This window comes from Zalophus californianus, chromosome 5 (assembly GCF_009762305.2).
Source record: "Zalophus californianus isolate mZalCal1 chromosome 5, mZalCal1.pri.v2, whole genome shotgun sequence".
Lineage (NCBI taxonomy): Eukaryota > Metazoa > Chordata > Mammalia > Carnivora > Otariidae > Zalophus > Zalophus californianus.
Genome location: NC_045599.1, coordinates 128883368 through 128904255, shown reverse-complemented (window position 1 = coordinate 128904255; position 20888 = coordinate 128883368). Strand labels below are relative to the sequence as shown.

Genomic DNA, 20888 nt, shown 5'->3' with positions numbered 1-20888 from the left:
AAAACATGAAATTTTAATATATTTTACTTAACCCACTATAGTCAAAATATTAACATGTAATAAATATTTTTAAATTGAGATATTTTACATTCTTCTTTTTTCAAGGTAAGTTTTCAAAAATCCAGTGTGTTTTTATTTACAACATGCCTGAATCTCATAGCCACATTTCAAGTGTCTGGCTCACAGACCCATGTGGTCAGTGGCTATGGTGTTGGCAGATACAGAACATTTTCATCATCACAGAAAGTGCTACTAGACAGTACTACTCTGGACCATGCTTTTTGTAAGGGGTCAGATAGAGTACAAGAAAAGGAGAACCTTGGCAGAAAAAAGCTGTTTATACAACGTGGTCATGCCACCACTTCTGACCTCCCACTTATTCCTTCAATTCACTGCAATCTGGCCTCCACACCCACCTCATGCCCACCCTCTGAGACGCGTCTTATTATCAGGTCATAATAACCTGGGTACAGATGGATCTTTTTTCTCATGAAATTCTGTCCCCTCATTCTCTTCCAGCTGGGACTACTCTGCTCCATCACCTCTGCAATTACTCCACTCAATCTAGTTATCTTTCACTTGGATTAAGTTTCCTAACTAGTTTTCCCAAACTAGTTTCAATCCATTCTCCTCACTGATCTTTTTTAAAAGGCAAGTCTTACCATGTTATTTCACAGTTTCTGCTTAAAACTCTTCAATGCCTCAGGGTAGTTCTAAACCCCTTAACAAAATTCAGCAATCTGTGGCCCACTAATAAATATGCTCTGCCCACACCTTTAATTTCTATTTAGTGTACTGCACCTTAGAGGGGAGCCTCAGTCTTAAATGTGAACAATTAACCAAGAATGACAAGATACTAAAAGAAAACCTTCAACATCAAAGAAACCAAAAGACAGAAAGTAAAAACTTGAAGAAACATATAAAAGAAATTTTCAAAAGAGCCATAATATTCTCAGTGATTTAAAAGAAGATACCACATCCATGAAACAAGAGGTCGTGATAAAACAAAAACAAAACACAAGAAAAGACTCCTGGAAATCAAAAACATTAGAACCACATTAAAAAAAACTCAAAAGAGGGTTAAAAAAAGGTAAGGGAGGCCAAGCCAATGCCAATTATTTCTCAATAAAGCTAAGAAACTAAGAAACAGAAAGAAAAAAGACTAGTCAAGAGGTCCACATCAAACTTAAAGTTCCAGAAAATAGAGCAAAGATATAAGAAATAGAAGAAAACTGATAAAACCAAAACTAAACATTTCTAGATTGAAAGAACCCATGCATAATGATTTTAATATATGTGCTGCCAAAGCAAGCACAGAATAATGATTTTTAAAAGACCCACATCAAGGTATATCGTACAATATCAGAACACCAGGAATAAACAGAAGATCTGAAATGATCCAGATAGGAAAACAGGTATCACACAAAGTATGAAAATCAAAAGGGCACCAGACTTTAATAGCAACTTTGTATACTAGAGGGCAATGGCGAAATGACTTCAAAATTCTGTGGGAAAATAATTTAAATCTAACATTCTATTCCCAAACTGTCAAATGAAAATGAGGTACAGTAAAGAAATTTTCAGGCATGCAAAATATCAAAACATTTTCCTGCCATAAGGATGGAAAAAAATATTAGATCTAGAAACAGGAGGTTGAAAGCAGTAAAATGAGACAGGAAGTCCCAATAAAACCAAACCATAACCAGTCCAGACTGAAGCACAAGGCAGAGTCTAATGGAGTTACTTAATGTATCTGCACGTTTGAAAATTAATAATGCTAGTTTTTTTCTGAGCATATAAGAAAAAAAAGGCACAGAGAAAACATTTTTAAAAAGAAAATTATTTAAACTCTAAGGAAAAAAAATGAGGGGTGCTTGGGTGGCTCAGTTGGTTAAGCATCTGCCTTCGGGTCAGGTCATAATATCCCAGGGTCCTGGGATCGAGCCCCACGTCAGGGCTCCCTGCTCAGCGGGAGCCTGCTTCTCACTCTGCCTCTGCCCGCCGCTCCCCCTGCTTCTGCTCGCTCTGTGAAATAAATAAAATCTTAAAAAAAAAAAAAAAATCGCATAAGGAGTACATTCTGCTATACAATGTTTATTCTGCATAGAACTTTTAAGAAAGCCGTTAATGTGGCTTTCTTTCCTATAGGATTATGGCATATCAAGCAAAAAATGTTCAGTTCTCACCTAAAACTTTGTAGATTTCATTAAGATGCTGTATTAAAGGAAAAAAAAGTTTTGAAACACCATGGCCCCAAGAAACACAATGACAGACTAGAAGAGAAACAGTCTTGAATATCTGAGATGGAGGCTGGAGTTAAAAATTCTAAAAAATAACTATTTACACAGACCTTTACAGTAGAGAAGGTAGAGATCTGAAAAGTATTCATATTCTGCTAAAAAGTCCAACAGCCTATAGATAGTTCACTTGCACGGTAACACCTTTCAATTTTAAAACAAAGTTATGTCAAGTCTTTCCAAAGTACGGCTTTCAGAAGCAGCAAATGAAGTCTGCAGTCTTTCTGAACATGCAAGACGCAGGGGCCAGTGAGTCTAACGATGAATTAATTGCATTAGTCGTTATGTACAAAGGACCAAGAAACAAAGAATGCAAAAAAGGCATGGAAAGATGATTTCCAATAAAGCCTTACCTTTAAAATCAACTTAATTCTTTAAATCCATTAATAGAAACCTGCATTTTCAGTCAGCACCACCTCCTTAAAACTCTCACCTTTCTTGTCAGCAGACTCTTCCGTCTCATTCCACAAGCCTCGAGCTGTAGCCTTCCTCTCAGGGCCAACTCAATTAACATACAGCCGCGGAGTCCAGACGATATACAGTCATTCCAAAATGATGTGTAACCCTAGTTAAAAGGGGGGGAGAGAAAACAAAATAGCTAATTTACTTTGAATTCAGACTCAAAAATAGAAATATCCTTAGCCAAAGTCATTTTTGGTGCCTTTTACCTTTCGTATCTTTTCATAATTATAATTTTAAATAAAATACTAAAAAAATTACAATTATTATACATTACTAACCTAGATTTTTCAGGTGTTTATCGTCTTTCCACCACTAATCCTTATATGCAGATAAATAACTTTGGAAGTCAGAGGTTTAAAAAGATAATGTCTTTCATCCTTCATTAAGTTACAAGTTAAGGAGGCTCTTTCAGACAGCAATGACCTGGGCTCATTCCCTCAGTTAACCCCTGATGACAGCAGTTTATTATTAGTATGTGTGGGCAAGTTTAAAAAAATTCAGGAAGAACAATCTAGCCCACTGTGGCCTCATAGAGAATTAAAACATCATTCATTCAATGCTTTTTTAGTATAAAAACACAAAGCTAATTTTGAAAAAATATACTAGGAAATTTATGAAGGCCCATGCCTAAAGTTCGAATAACAAGCATTGTAAAGTGATCAGACTGCCCCCCCCCAAGAGACATTTAAGGGCAACATCCAAGGTGGAAGAACAACCAGACAGAATGAGACCGACAGACATCTAGAGATCTGGGCTTCTATCAAATCAACCAGATGAAGTCTGGGCACTTTTTCAGTGAATAATTGGAGTTCTCCAAAATATGAAGCCATGAAGTCTGCCATCTACTAATTTAAAGTATCCAACTCAGGAAAAAGCAGAACTTGGGTTCTCAGAACAAGGTAACATATAATCTTGGTAGGAGAGAGAGCAGGCTAATTGATCCTGTGAAGAACGGATAGCCTAGGACTGGGGGGCGGGGGGGCGGACCTAGCCCCTTGAATCTGTCATTCTTTCAAGGTCAATCTTGGTACTTTGCCAGGTCACAGTGGTCACCCTGTGTATCAGAAGATAACTGACCAACCATCAAGGTCCATGGGATTCCACTATTGACACAGGGACTTAAATTAGCCTAATGCAACTACCAATCCTGAGGGAAAAGGCTTTGGGAAAAGTGAGAATCTAGATTAACAGAGCCACAAAGGAATAAACAAAATATCGGTTTAAAGAGGCCAATTTAAATATGAGGCAGGGGAAGCAGAAACTGATTGGATTTGAGAGAATACTTTTAAACTTAATAAATGGTAGGGGTCTGATTAAAATAAGACTGCCACGGTGAGCCTGCTTCTCCCTCTCCCCCTTCCCCTGCTTGTGCTCTCTCGCCCTCTCAAATAAATAAAATCTTTTAAAATAAGACTGCCAGAGGTTTAGCGACGTGGTTAGTGAGACCAGTAAGTTACAGAGGTTAGGTAAAATCCATGGTCTGTGTATCCATGCCAACTTAAGTCCTGCGAAGCCTGGGAATGAATTCCACATGAAATCAAAGTTACAGATGTCTGGCTTCTACTGACCTGGACATGGAGCTGGAGCTCCCAGGTAAGCCTTTACAAACTGTAAACAACAGAACACACCTCGTGAAGCAGTAATGCATGTGGACAGTACCACACCCTGTCTCTGTCTACAAGCCTGGAAATTCCAGATGAACAATACTGAAAAACTCACATTTGCTAGCAGAGGATGAAATATTATGTCTCGGGCGCCTGGGTGGCTCGGTTGGTTAAGCGACCGCCTTCGGCTCAGGTCATGATCCTGGAGTTCCGGGATCGAGTCCCACATCGGGCTCCCTGCTAAGCAGGGAGTCTGCTTCTCCCTCTGACCCTCCCCCCTCTCATGCTCTCTATCTCATTCTCTCTCTCAAATAAATAAAATCTTTAAAAAAAAAAAAATTATGTCTCAACCTCAACTGCTCCCAAGGTTATGGTATACCCAGAGAGGTTAGCAAAATGGAGTCTTTAATAACAGACTTTAAAGATCTACATTTCAGTGAATGGCTTTTGGGCATTACCACTAAAAAGACATATACTTAAACAGAATTAAATTCACATGGGAAAGCTGACAAATGAGCATGGACAGTTCTGTGGCAAAACTGATCAGGAATTAACCAGGTTGGGGGAGGGGAGAGAGGAGGAACACTAAAAAGGGCAAGATTAATTCTAAATATTTGAATGGTGTAACTGAATCAGATGACAATGCCACCCCTGAAATTAAGTATATTAGAGGAAAAGCAGTAGATTGTACGAAAGTCAAGTGAATCTGGCCGTGACACAGACCAGCAAGATTCTGCAGTGAATTCATGCCCCAACACATGTACAACAGACCAGCAGTGGTGACGAAATTACTCAGTTACAAATGCTAAGGAGCCCTTTAATCTTTCATCTCTAGTGCTAATCTTAAAACTACATCTCATCAATCCCAAAACATACATTTTAAAAGCTCACAATCTCTATATGGATGATGAATATTAACTAAATCTACTTTGGTAAGCATTTCACAATTATTTGTAAATCAAACCATCATGCTCTACACCTTAAATTTACACAGGGATGTATTTGTCCATTCTTCTCAATAAAACTGTGGGGGAAAAAAAGTTAAGTATCTCTAAAATTGGGATGCATTTCAAATAAGATGATACCTTAAAGGAAATGTCATATTACAGCTACTGAATTAACCTAAACCCATGGAAGAGAGAAGAGACATGTGGCAAAGGCGCCACACTCCAGAGCAGTGTAGTGACGAATTAGGGTCCAACCTGTCAGCAGTTACTTGGAGTACTGAAAACTTGGTAACAAGACTGGATAACCATATCCAGGCATGCCACCAATCTAACCTACCTACCTTGTAAAAAGATTTTATAAGGGCAGGTCAATAACAACCACTGCCCAAAGGATTTTGTCCTCAGACAAACCGTTACCCCCCCGAAACAAATTACAAGAACGTGTAATCCAGGTAGGATGGTTATATACTCAGGGCATGTTGAGTTTGTGCACCCATAAACATTTACATAAAAATTTCTGTTAAGCAGAGCAAGCCAGGCACTTATAATAGTTAAAACAGGTGAGGAAGACCTGGCAATATAAAGCAGTTTATGATTTGGCTCAAAAGGCACAACTCTATACATCTGCAACCATGTTGTGAGAAGGTAAAGAAACCCCAATAATGATTATGTATTCAGTGATACCACAGAGCTCTTGCACTTAGAAGTCAGAGATTATTTCAGATCCCTAAAAGGGTTTGAGATTCTACCACCAGCAATGGAGTATCTTCATGCCTGTGGCTGGTCTAAGGATAGGTACTCAAAGCTCAGGGTCACACTAAGGGAAGACCACACTGGCCAGACTATCCATGTACTGATGAAGCAGCAGCAGCTGCACTAAGAATACTAGCAGCCATCGGACCTTGAGGATGTCCCCCACTCGCTGCAGAAGAAACAACTGGGGGTTAGAAGACCACAAGAAAACTATTTTGGGACCCTACAAGTTTGTGATCAGAAATCAGTTCCAGTATTTTCAAACATAAGGATGGGAGAGGCAGAGATATTCCAAGCAGAGATGTTCCCACAAAATCCAGAGAAACATGACTTCATTAGGTTCATGGGTCCAAAACAAGAGGGGACATACAAGAATAGAGGATGCACTAAGACCCCAGTGTGATCATACTGATTAGCTGGGATGCTAGAAAATCAGTAACAGGCACATTTAAAGATACCATGTGCAGCTCACAAGGCTTCCAACAAAACTCAGAATAGAACACAAGAGACAAGGATTCCAAGGTCCCTGGAAACTAATTCAAAGCACCTCTACTTGAATAACAACAAATAATAACCAGGTAAGTAGAAACTTTCCCAATGGGATGCCAGCTAAATTAATTAATTACAGAGTTCTGCTTCAATCAATCTTTTGTTGTTCAGAGTCCCCGGCATCATCACAGACTCACTCAGACAAATGGCCAAACTTTAGGGCAGACATCCTGAAGTTGTGGAACATAAACTGAGATAAATTATCTTTATCATATAGTATGCCATTCAGAAAAAATGAATGGTACAATAACAAATGAGGCAATGATCTTGGGGACATGCTCTGCAGACACAACTCTTCCCTTGGTGGGCACTTCCAAGGTCTACATTTAAGGGAAAGAGACTATAAAAAGCCCAACGTTGCTACATGTCTAAGCAACAACCTCCAACACAGCTTTTTCTCAGTGATAAGATGATACTTATTTGGATCTCTATTTGCCTGATTCCCTTTATTTCTCTCAAGTGGCTCAATTTGAATGGGGGAAAAGGGTGTTTTATTGGGCCCCTAAAAATGCAAACACTGAGTTCTCACCATTTGAGTTACAAGCTCCAGAAGTGCTTAATGAGAAGCTTTATGTTAAGAATCAACCCCACAGGGGCTCGTGGGTGGCTCAGTCAGTTAAGCATCTATCTTCTGTATAATGTTGAATTCTGGTGTGATCAATGTTTTTAGTTTCTAAACAGACTTTCCTCAGCAAAAGAAAATACCAGGTTACCAAAACATTTGTTGTTTACTACCAAACCCAATCCAAAAGTCGTACTAGTCAAGTTGTACTAGTTGAACCACTCTTGGTTCACATACCCTATTTTGAAACTTTGCCCTGATCTTCAGATTCTACAGAAAGAGAAAACTGTGCCCTGTCACATCTACTTGGACCAGGATGGGCAAATCAAAGTTTCCCTCCTGGGAATCTAACCTGGGGACACAGAGGCTGGGTTGGTCATATGGTTGGGCATGGGCACTAGCATATGAGTTCTAACTGATTATGTGGCTTGCAATGCCACCGGCCATTTTGTTCAAACACAGTCTGAGAATGAAGGTAAACGGAATGGAAAACAGAAGAGAGATGCAGAAGAGAAATGAGAGAACACACAACACTGAGGCAAACCAAGACATAAAGAAACAGACCTACAGAGACAAACACACATACAGAATAGCATCCTAACAACAGAACCTTTCCTATGTGTTTGGGCTGTACTCCTGAACACTTGCATCTCCTTATCTTAAACTACTTTGAAGGGATTTTTGTTCTAGCAAGGAAGTAACTTTTTTTTTAAGAATTTATAGTTTTTTAGTGTATTTTTTTTTTAGGGGTGTGTGTGTTTTTTACTTTCTTAAGGTTGGGGATATCAGGATTTAATTTACTTTTTTTTTCTTCTGATTTTATTTTTTTTATTATGTTATGTTAATCACCATACATTACATCATTCATGAGAGACAGAGAGAGAGAGAGAGAGAGGGAGAGGGAGAGGGAGAGAGGCAGAGGGAGAAGCAGCCCAATGCAGGACTCGATCCCAGGACCCTGGGATCATGACCCGAGCCAAAGGAAGATGCTTAACCGACTGAGCCACCCAGGCACCCACAAGTAACTTCTAATAAAGCTAAAAGGAATTTAATGAATTGACATTATGTATCTGACAAAGGTCTCTAAGCATAGAAACTACAACTAAAAGATTTACATAGGCCAACAAATATTGTGCATGGCTAAAAAATTCAAATTTGCATGCACTTAACTAGTCTGTTAATGACAATAAGGGCATCTGCTTATTTCATAAATAAACAGCAGTCCAATCCACCCATGTTATCATTTGTAAGAAAGCAAATTAGGACTTATCAATCAAACAAATGCCACTTACAATTTAAGTGCTACATTCCAATTAATCTCATCTAATTAATATATACAATGGAATATTATGCAGCCATCAAAAGGAATGAGATCTTGCCATTTGCAACGACGTGGATGGAACTGGAGGGTGTTATGCTGAGCGAAATAAGTCAATCAGAGAAAGACATGTATCATACGACCTCACTGATATGAGGAATTCTTAATCTCAGGAAACAAACTGAGGGTTGCTGGAGTGGTAGGGGGTGGGAGGGACGGGGTGGCTGGGTGACAGACACTGGGGAGGGTATGTGCTATGGTGAGCGCTGTGAATTGTGTAAGACTGTTGAATCACAGACCTGTACCTCTGAAACAAATAATACATTATATGTTAAAAAAAAAAAAAAAGATAGCAGGAAGGGAAAAATAAAGGGGGGGAAATCGGAGGGGGAGATGAACCATGAGAGACTATGGACTCTGAGAAACAAACTGAGGGTTCTAGAGGGGAGGGGGGTGGGGGGATGGGTTAGCCTGGTGATGGATATTAAAGAGGTCACATACTGAATAGAGCACTGGGTGTTATACGCAAACAATGAAGCATGGAACACTACATCAAAAACTAATGATGTAATGTATGGTGATTAACATAACAAAAAAATAAGAAAATCAGAAGAAAAAAAAAGTAAATTAAATCCTGATATCCCCAACCTTAAGAAAGTTAAAAAAAAACACACACACACTTAAAAAAAAAAACACACACACATTAAAAAACTATTTACAAAACAGACAAATTCAATTTGAGGGACATTCTAAGTAACTGATAAGAACTAAAGGAAATCATATTTAAAGAATTAAAGGAAAAAATGACAATGACTCATTAAGAAAATGATTCATCAAATACAGAATTCTCAGGAAAGAGATGAAAATTCTGTTGTTAAAATTAATAACTGAAATGAGAAGTTCACTAGAAGAGCTCAACAGATTTGAAATGAAAGAGAATCAAGGTGGGCGCCTGGGTGGCTCAGTTGGTTAAGCGACTGCCTTCGGCTCAGGTCATGATCCTGGAGTCCCTGGATCGAGTCCCGCATCGGGCTCCCCGCTCAGCGGGGAGTCTGCTTCTCCCTCTGACCCTCCCCCCTCTCATGTGCTCTCTCTCTCTCATTCTCTCTGTCTCAAATAAATAAATAAAATCTTTAAAAAAAAAAAAAAGAGAATCAAGGAACTTGCATTTGAAGAACAGCAAGAAAAAAGAAGAAAATGAGGAATGTCAAGTATACTTCAATTAAAAAAGAAAAGAGAAAGAAAATGAAGAAAACCAGAGACTAAGGTCTTCAAAACTGCCAGAATAGGAGTAAAAGGAGTCTCAAAAAGAGAGGAGAAAGCAGAAAAAGTAACAGCTGAAAATTTCCCAAACTGGGAAAATATTCATCTAAGATCCAGATGCTCAACAAACTCCAAACTGGATAAACACAAAGAGATCGTCAAACCTAGATACATCACAGTCAAACTGTTGAGAAAAATCTTGAAGGCAGCATAACAAAACAACTTCTCACATATAAGAGAACAATACAATTACCAGTTAACTTCTCACTGCAAACTCTGAAGACTGGAGACTAGCAGGCACTGAGATAACATACTTGAAGTGCTGAAAGAAAAAATATTATCAACCAAGAATTTATACTCAGCAAAATTATCCTTCAAAAATGAATGTGAAACAAAGAATGAATCTGTTGCTAGCAGATCTGATAAGAAATTAACTAGTGGAAGTTCTGCTGCTGAAAGTCAGATGGTATTTCAAATCCATATAGAAGAAAGAGAGATACAAAGGTAAATTTAAAAAACTGTATTTGCCATCATGAAATACAAATCAAAACCACAATGAGATACCACCTCACACCAGTGAGAATGGTCAAAATTACCAAGACAGGAATCAACATGTGTTGGTGAGGATGTGGAGAAAGGGGAACCCCTTACACTGCTGGTGGGAATGCAAATTAGTACAGCCACTCTGGAAAACAGTATGAAGGTTCCTCAAGATGTTAAAAACAGAGCTACCCTATGATCCAGTAATTGCACTACTAGGTATTTACCCCAAAGACACAGATGTAGTGAAAAGAAGGGCCATATGCACCCCAATGTTCATAGCAGCAATGTCCGCAATAGCCAAACTGTGGAAGGAGCCGAGATGCCCTTCAACAGAAGAATGGATAAAGAAGATGTGGTCCATATATACAATGGAGTATTACTCAGCCATCAGAAAGGATGAATACCCCACTCCCACATCAACATGGATGGGACTGGAGGAGATTCTGCTAAGTGAAATAAGTCAAGCAGAGTAAGCCAATTATCATATGGTTTCACTTATTTGTGGAACATAGGAATAGCATGGAGGACATTAGGAAAAGGAAGGGGAAGATGAAGGGGGGGGGAATCGGAGGGAGAGATGAACCATGAGAGACAATGGACTCCGAGAAACAAACAGGGTTTTAGAGGGAAGGGGGGAGGAGGGGTTGGTTAGCCTGGTGATGAGTACTAAGGAGGGCACGTACTGCACGGAGCACTGGGTGTTATACGCAAACAATGAATCATGGAACACTACATCAAAAACTAATGATGTAATGTATGGTGATTAACATAACATAATAAAAAAAATAGAAACATAAAGAAAAAGATGCATGTATCCCTTTGAATTTGTTTTTGTGTTTTGGGTGGTAAATATCCAGTAGTGTGATTCTTGGATAATAGGGAAGTTCTATTTTTAATTTTTTGAGGAACTTCCATACTGTTTTCCACAGTGGCTACATCAGTCTGCATTACCATGAACAGTGCACGAGGGTTCCTTTTTCTCCTAATCCTCACCAACACTTGTTGTTTCTTGTGTTTTTTATTTTAGTCATTGACAAGTGTGAGGTGGTATCTCATTATAGTTTTGATTTGCATTTCCCTGATGATGAATGATGTTGACCATCTTTTCATGTGACTGTTGGCCATCTGTCTTCTTTGGAGAAATGTTTGTTTATATCTTCTTCCCATTTCAAAATTAGATTATTTGATATTTTTAGGGTGTTGTATCAGTTTTTTTATGTTTTGGATACTAACCCTTGCTGGAATTAAATGAGTATTAATTTGCACCAAGAATGTGATAAAGACATATGCTGTAATTTCTAAAGTAACCATAGAGAAAAAAACGAATATAGGAAAAACGAAGGAAGAATATTCTAAATCTAAAAAGATTATTTGACATAAAAAACAAAGAGCATAGTGGCTGGTGTAAATCCAACTCCACCAATAATTATATAATTGTGAATAGGTTAAATACTCCAATCAAAGATAAAAGACTGGGGTGCCTGGGTGGCTCAGTCGGTTAAGTGTCTTGACTCTTAAGTGTCTGAATCTGGGCATGATTTCATGGTGGTAAAAATGGAGCCCCAAGTCAGGCTCTGCACTCAGCAGAGTCCACTTCAGATTCTCTCTCCCTCTCCCCCTTGTACCCCTCCCCCCACTCACACACAGCACACACACACACTCTCTCTCTCTAAAATACATAAATAAAATTAAAAAAAAAAAATGGTAAAAGACTGTTGAGGCCCCGGAGTGGTTCGGTCAGTTGAGCATCAAACTCTTGGTTTCCACTCAGGTCATGGTCTCACAGGTTGTGGGATGGAGTGCAGCAGGCTCTGCACTCGTAGGGGTCTGCTTGAGGATTCTCTCCCCCAGCCCCTCTCCCCACTCAAGTACAAGTGCACACACACTCTCTCAAATAAATACATCTTTAAAAAAAAAAAGATAGGGTGCCTAGGTGGCTCAGTCAGTTGAGCATCTGCCTTCGGCTCAGGTCATGGTCTCTGGGTCCTAGGATTGAGCCCCATGTCTGGCTCTCGGCTCGGCAATGGGTCTGCTTCTCCCTCTCCCTCTGTGATCTCTCTTGCTCTCTCTCTCAAATAAATTAACAAAATCTAAAAATAAATGAATAACAAAAAAAAAAAGGTAAAAGACTGTTAAGACTGGATAAAAGACCTAACCATATGCTGTCTACAAAAGATAGTTTAAATTCCAAAACACAAATAGGTTTACAAGAATGAAAAGAACATGCAAACACGAATCAAAAGAAAACTGGAACAGGTATATTAAAAGACAAAGTAGACTTCAGAGTAAAGAAAATTAAGAGAAACAAAGGGGGACATTTTCATATGATAAAGAAGTCAACCATCAGGAAGATACAACAATTATAAACAAGCATACACATACCTAACAAGAGAATCCCAAAATACATGAAGCAAAAACTGACAAGAGAAATAAACAATACAGTAACAGTAATTGACTACACTGACAATAACTGAGAGAAATAGACAAAAAAACAAAGATACAAAACTGAACACTATCAACCACATTAACTTAAATGGCATTTATAAAACTCTCCAACAAACAACAGTAAAATATACACGATTTTCAAGCACACCTGGAATATTTTCCAAGATGGACCATATGGTAGCCCATAAAAAAATGAATTTAAAAGGACTGAAATCGTATGAAGTATGTTTTACTCCAAGGGAATTAAATTAGAAATCAACAGAATAAAATCTGGGAAATCTCCATTTGGAAATTAATCTACAACTTCTAAATAATCCACTGGTCAAAGAAATCACCAAAAAAAATTAGGAACTATTTTGAACTCAATTAAAATAAAAACACAAAATACCAAAATCTATGGGATGCAGCTAAACTAGTGTTTAGAAAGAAATTTACATCTCTATTACATATCTCAAATCAACAACCTAATCTCCCACCTTAAGAAACTAGAAAAAGAACAAACTAAATCCAAATCAATCAAAGGGAAGGAAATAATTAAGATTAGTACAGAAACCAATGCAATGCAAAATACAAAAATGGGAAGTAGGACCCATGAAGCCAAAAGTTATTTCTTTTAAAAAAAATCAAGGTTAAAACAGGGAAAGGAAGAGAGAAAGAAAGGCAGAGAGGAAAGAGATACGCAAATTACCAAAGTCAAAAATAAAAGCAGAGACATCACTTCCGAACCTACAGAAATTTAAAGGACTACAAAGGAACACTATGAACAACTGTATGCCAATAAATTAGACAACTTAGATGAAATGTTCAAATTCCTGGAAAAACACAAATTACCAAAACCAACTGAAGAAGAAATAAAAATCAGAATAAACCCATAAGAAATAGAATTAGGTAATAAAAATCGTTATACAAAGAGTGTCACTGAGATGTAGGAAGAACCAGGCTGGACCACCAGATGTGAGAAACCTGAACACCAGCCCTGATCACAAGGCAAACTTTTACAGGATTTGAAGCGGGTTGTTTAATATCCTCTCTGTGTCTCCATTTTCTCATCTACACCATGAAAGAGACAGACTTCAAGCATTCTACATGTATGATTCTAACCAATTAAGAATTCCCTAAGGGGGTACGTGACTTAGGGCAAAACCAGATACATGATCCTGCTAATTTCCAAAAAAGCATTTGCAAGTCAATTATCAAGGGTATTCAAAAAACCCTTTTTTTAAAAAAGGGTTTTTTTTAAAAAAAATTTTTATTTAATATTTGAGAAAGAAAGAGCACGAGCAGGGTGAAGGGGCAGAGGGAGAGGGAGAAGCAGACTCCCTGATGAGCAGGGAGCCTGATGCGGGGCTTGATCCCAGCACCCTGAGATGATGACCTGAGCTGAAGGTGGGCGCTTAACCGACTGAGCCACCCAAGCGCCCCTTAAAACTCTTTATTAGCATATAAAGAACTGTCTGAAGAATAAAGTTAATGTATCTCAGGACAGATAAGCATTTATAATGAGGTACCTGGAAACTGGTGTTTGGCACTGTAATACAGAGTCTAGAAGAGGACAAGAAAAGTTTTGAGTTTTCATTTGACAATGTGATCTTCTTAAATGTCAAACTGATAAGAAAATTTGGGAATATCTTGCCATACTAGTAAGTTACAGAGGCATGGCAAGTTGTACATTTAGATTTTAAGAATTCAAATTAGACTCTCAGGTTGATAGGTCCTGGAATACACAGCAATCCGAAGATCACCACTGTTTCCTAACAACCACACATCCCACTATGGTGAGGTAACTAATGAGCCCTACAGAAAGTAGCCTATCATTAGAAAGAATATGGGTTGGGCGCCTGGGTGGCTCAGTTGGTTAAGCGACTGCCTTCGGCTCAGGTCATGATCCTGGAGTCCCAGCATCAAGTCCCGCATCGGGCTCCCTGCTCAGCGGGGGGTCTGCTTCCTCTGACCCTCCCCCCTCTCATGATCTCTATCTCATTCTCTCTCTCAAATAAATAAATAAATCATCTTAAAAAAAAAAAAGAATATAGGTTAAAAAGCCAAAAACTAGGGGTGCCTGAGTGGCTCAGTCAGTTAAGTGTCCAACTCCTGATTTAGGCTCAGGTCATTATCTCAGGGTCATGGGATCGAGCCCTGTGCCCAGCTCCGCACTCAATGCAGAGTCTGCCTGTCCCCCTTCCCCCTCCCCCTGCCTGTACTCAACCCCCTTCCCGCTTGTGCTCACTCATGCTCTATCACTCTTGCTCTCTCTCTCAAATAAATAAAATCTTTAAAAAAAGAAAAAAGCCAGAAAACAACAAATTAGTTATACCATCCTTGTACAGAAAAAGCCTCTACCATAGCCCCAATAACCCCTGCCTCTTGGTATCCATACCCTATGTAATCCCCTCCTTGTGAATGTAGGCTGGACTTGCTTCTAACAGAGTAAGACAAATATCATGGTATGTCACTGCAGAGGTTAGTTACAAACACACTGTGGGCTTCCTTCTTGGGCCTCCTTCCTTGCTCTGCCAGCTGCCAGGTTTTGAGCTGTCCTATACCGACACATCGGGAAAGCTAAGGCTCTTAGTCCAATAGCCTGCAAGAAACAGAATCCTCCTCCAGCTGAGCCTTCAGATGAAACTGAAGCTCTCTCTGACCAACAACTTATCTGCAATCTCATGAAAGACCTTGAGCCAGAGGCTCTCAGTTAAGTAATGCCCAGATTCCTGATCCACAGAAAACTATGAGATAAAATCCATTCCTTGTTCCAAGCTGCTAAATTTTGTTACAGAGTATAAGGTAACTAACATAGGGCCCCCTAGTATTGGAGAGACAAGAATAAAGGGAGGTGATGGCCCAAGGGTCTGAGTTTCCTTTGGGGGTAATGAAATTATTCTAAAATTGACTGTAGTGACTGTTGCACAACCCTGTGAACATACCAAAAACCCTGAACTGTATACTTTAAATGGGTGAATTATATGGCATGTGATTTCTATTTCAATAAAGCTGTTACCAAAAAAGACAACACACCTTGTATATGAAACTACTTCTGAAATCTTAAAAGAACTTTTTTTGAGAGAATTAAGACTGAAAAAGTTCTTAGCAAAAATAACTAAACTGATCAAGAGAAGGACGGTGAATTCAAGTAAAGAGAGACTTTTTTGGTTAGATGAGAATAAGCAAAAAGAGACAGAAAAACTGGAAAACTATCTATGTTTGCAGGTGACATAACTAGATACCAAAAAAAAAAAGAAAAGAAAACTGGATACCCAAAAAAACTGAAGAGTTTAAATGGAAAAATTACTATACAATAAGAAAATTTAGAAAAGAACCAGGACTATAAAATTGACAAACAGGGCGCCTGGGTGTCTCACTTGGTTAAGCAATTGCCTTCAGCTCAGGTCATGATCCTGGAGTCCCAGGATTGAGTCCAGCATCGGGCTCCCTGCTTGGTGAGGAGCCTGCTTCTCCCTCCAAACCTCCCCCCTCTCATGTACTCTCTCTCTCTCATTCTTACTCTCTCAAAATAAATAAATAAATCTTTAAAAAAAATTGACAAACATCGATAACTGCCATATACAAATAAAAAGGAAATAATATAAAAAATTAAAATATAATTTCAAAGACCTCATTTACAATCTTAACCAAAAAAAGAAAATATCTAGGCAAACTTGTACAAAGAAAGCTTAAAACTTCCCTGCAAGACTTAAAAACACACCCGGAATATGGAAAACATCTCACTCTTAGATACAGAAACATTATGTTATCAGTTCTTCCTAACTTACAAATTTAATATCATCCTAATACAAATGGCAAGTTTTGTTTTTATCTAGAGCTACAGAGGTTAAAAATAAAGTTCATAAAGATAAATACAAAAGAATAACCAGGAAAACTGGGGAGGGAGAGAGAGCATTATGTGAAGAACAGAAATGAAACTGCCCTACTAGTACTAGATAGTAAAAGATTTAAAGCCTCTTGAAATTAAATGATAGGATATCCACACATGAACAAAAAGACCAAAAGAATAAAATCCAGGAACAGACCCAAGAATATACTGAAATCTAATATATGATAAAACTGTAATCTCAAATCAGTGTAAGATGGAAAGACGTGTATTTTAATTAATAGTATTGGGACAACTGGATAGCCATTTAGAAAAAGAAAACTGTATCCATACTTCATATTATACTTCTAAATAAAGGTCCAAATGGATCAGGGACTGAAATGTGAAATGAAGCAATGTAAATACTACAAGAAAAAAGAAGCAAATACCTTCATAACCTGGAATGAGGAAAAAATTTTGCAGCTATTACTTGAATCTAAAAGAAATAAAAAGACTGATAAATCACACAAGTTTTTTAAAGTCTGCATGGCAAAAACCATGTCAAAAAACAAAAGAAAATGTAGGAAGTTTATAACATATCACAGGTATAAGGATCTCTAATATACAATTCCTAAAAATTAAAAGAAAATAAAATCAATACTCAATTTTTGGATATAGGGGCGCCTGGGTGGCTTAGTCAGTTAAGCATCTGACTCTTGATTTCAGCTCAGGTCATGATCTCAGCATCATAAGATCAAGCCCTGCGTTGGGCTCTGTGCTGGGTGTAGAACCTGCTGAAGATTCTCTCTCTCCCTCTGCGCACACCCCAGCCCGCCGCCACTCCCTCTCAAAAAAAAAAAAAAAAAAAAAAAGGTAAGGGGAGCCTGGATGGCTCAGTCGGTTGGGCATCTGCCTTCAGCTCAGGTCATGGTCTCGGGGTCCCAGGATTGAGCCCCGCGTCAGGCTCCCTGCTCAGTGGGGAGCCCGCTTCTCCCTCTCCTCTGCCAATTCCCCCTGCTTGTGCTCTCTCTGTGAGAGAGAGAGAGAGAGAGCGCGCGCATGAGTGAGAGAACACAAACAGGGGAAACAGTAAAGAGAGAGGGAGAAGCAGGCTACCTGTTGAGCAGGAAGTCCGATGCAGGACTCAATCCCAGGACCCTGGGGTCATGACCTGAACCAAAGGCAGATGCTCAACTGAAACACTCAGGCGCCCTCTCCTTCATATGCTTATTGAAATTGCATTATATGTAGTTTGATATGGGAAACACTGACATCTTTATAACATTGACTTTTTTTATATAAACACGTATCCTAGGACACCTGGGTGACTCAGTTAAGTGTCTGCCTTCAGCTCAGGTCATGATTCCAGGGCCCTGGGATGGAACCCTGAATCAGGCTCTTTGCTCAGCAGGGAGTCTGCTTCTCCCTCTCCTTCTGCCCCTCTGCTTGTGCTCGCTCTCTCTTAAACAAATAAATCTTAAAAAAAAAAAAACAAAGATATAAACAGAAAAATTCACAAAAGAAATGAAAAGGACTTAAACATATGGAAAGATACTTCATTCATAAGAAAATACACGCTTAAATTACGTAAGAATTCACCAAAAGACAACCCAGTTCAAAAATAGGCAGAACAAGTGCCCATCACCAGATGACTAGATAAGCAAAATATGGTATATACATACAATGGATCTTATTCAACTTTAAAAAAGGAATTCTGACACGTGCTACAATATGGACAAACCTGGAGGACATTGTATCGAGTGAAATAAGCCAGTCACAAGAAGGCAAACACGATTCCACTTACATGAGGTACCTAGAATAGTCAAATTCACTGACAGCAGAATGGTGGTTGCCTGGGGCAGGTGGGTAAGGAATGGGAAGTTATTTAAAGGGTAAAGAGTTTTAGTAGGGGATGATGTAGTTCTTTTGAGGTGGATGGTGGTGATGGTTGCACAGCAGTGAGAACGTTATACCAGTGAACAATACGCTTAAAAATGGTTAAAATAGTGAATTTCACGCTGTGTATATCTTACCACAATTTATAAAACTACAGAAGACAATGCTTACGTATCAAGACTGGCAAAAATCCAGTAATATGACAGGATACTGTCATATACTGCTGAGCTCAGAGCCCAGTGCAGGGCTCAATCCTAGGACCCAAGATCATAACCTGAGCCAAAGGCAGACGCTTAACCAACTGAGCCACCCAGGCGCCCCGAAACTATTTTAATACATAAAGTAAGCCAATATAAATAAGTTAATACTTTAGAAATCAAGATCTTCAATGAGAAAAAGAGATACAAGTATAAAATCTAGTAAAATAAAAATCCACAATGTTAAATTTGCACCAAAAAATACATAAACTGATTTTTTTTCCACTCCCAAAAAGTGTTTGCTAGCTCTGTCCCCAGAAGAAAATACATTCTAGAGGCACCTAAGCGGCTCAGTTGGTTAAGCATCTGCCTTCAGCTCAGGTCATGATTCTGGAGTCCCAGGATGGAGCCCCAAGTCGGAATCAAGCCTCACTTCAGGCTCTCTGCTCAGTGGGGGTCTGGTTCTCCCTCTGCCCCTCCCCTGCTCGTGCTTGCTCTCTAATAAATAAAATCTTTTAAAAAAAATAAAAAGAAAGAAAAGATATTCTATCTCTGTGCACTAAAAAATCCTAGAACCATGACAATCCATTAACACTGAGTACACCCAGTACCCAGTCTACTCCCCACAAATAAAAACTAAGATTCTTTAAAGGAATGGCTGATTCTAGGTCTGAAATAGGTTATGTACAAGAAGAAAGAGGAGCCTGGGACATTTGTTGGTATTGATCAGAAAGCAAGTTATCAAAGGTAATAGGTCATATCAAAAGAACACTGAAGCCAAAAGAAATAAATTCCCTTAGGCCAAAGGTGGGACAATTTGAACTTCAAAAAGATTAATACAAGTGAAATACATGAATATATTAAAAAAGAAAAACACAAGTCATAGTTTTAAAAAAGAAAAAAAAAACCCATACCTTACAGGAAGTAAGATAATAACCTCCTTTATCTGAAATCTGGCATTTAAAAGAAATTGAAGTGTTTATCCTGTTAACTGCATTTTTAAAAAACAGGATTACAAAGGAAACCAAATCATTAAAAGTTATTAAAATATTAAAAGTAAACAAATTTGTGGGCGCCTGGGTGGCACAGTTGGTTAAGCAACTGCCTTCGGCTCAGGTCATGATCCTGGAGTCCCGGGATCGAGTCCCACATCGGGCTCCCTGCTCGGCAGGGAGTCTGCTTCTCCCTCTGACCCTCTTTCCTCTCGTGTTCTCTGGCTCTCATTCTCTCTCTCAAATAAGTAAATCTTAAAAAAAAAAGTAAACAAATTTGTGATATGTGCTTTCTTAGCACATTAAGCAAATTCTAGTGGCAAGTTTAATAACTACTATAATTCCAATGTAGTGATGAGCAGACAATAATGTGAGGTGTCTACAATAGTTGTATTGTGATATGAAAATATCTCTAGTTTCTACTGATACCAAACTCACAGGCACTGCTAACATTACTTTAGCTTTTTGCCTGCCTACATTCATAACTGAAGCAGATATAGGTCGATACAAAATAAAGAAACTGTTTTCTCCAGCAGTTCTAAGAAGAATGTTTATAGTAATACAGGCCTACCTAAAGAAACAAGAAAAATCTCAAATAAACAATCAAACCTTCCACCTAAAGGAACTAGAAAAAGAACAAAGTCGAAACTTAAAAGAAAGGAAGGAAATACTAAAGATCAGAGCAGAAACAAAATAAAGACTAAATATATAAATTAAAAAGATCAGTGAAAGTAAGAACTGGTTCTTTGAAAAGATAAATAAAACTGATAAACCTTTAGACAGACTAACCAAGAAAAAAAAGAGGACTCTAATTAAATCAAAAATGAAAGAGAAGGGCGCCTGGGTGGTTCAGTCGTTAAGCGTCTGCCTTCGGCTCAGGTCATGATCCCAGGGTCCTGGGATCGAATCCCACATTGGGCTCCCTGCTCATCAGGAACCCTGCTTCTCCCTCTCCCACTCCCCCTGCTTGTGTTCCTGCTCTTGCTCTCTGTGTCAAATAAATAAATAAAATCTTTAAAAAAAAAAATGAAAGAGAAGTTACAACACCACAGAAATACAAAAGATTCTAAAATACTACAAAGAATTAGATGCCAACAAATTTGGCAACCTACAAGAAATAGAAAAATTCCTAGAAATTTATACTCTTCCAAGACTGAATCAAGAAGAAATAGAAAATTATAAGAAACTAATTACTAGTGGGGCACCTGGGTGGCTCAGTTGGTTAAGCGACTGCCTTCGGTTCAGGTCATGA

The 20888-nt window shown here is 38.6% G+C and overlaps 1 protein-coding gene across 1 annotated transcript in view; it reads right to left on the bottom strand.

The window, feature by feature from the left end:
* GOLPH3 (golgi phosphoprotein 3) overlaps positions 1–20888 on the bottom strand; it is a 61237-nt gene that overhangs the window by 12180 nt on the left and 28169 nt on the right. Inside the window, exon 2 of the mRNA XM_027605842.2 lies at positions 2731–2862. Within this exon, the coding sequence (XP_027461643.1) occupies positions 2731–2862 (132 nt within the window). The remainder of the gene's footprint in view (positions 1–2730; positions 2863–20888) is intronic.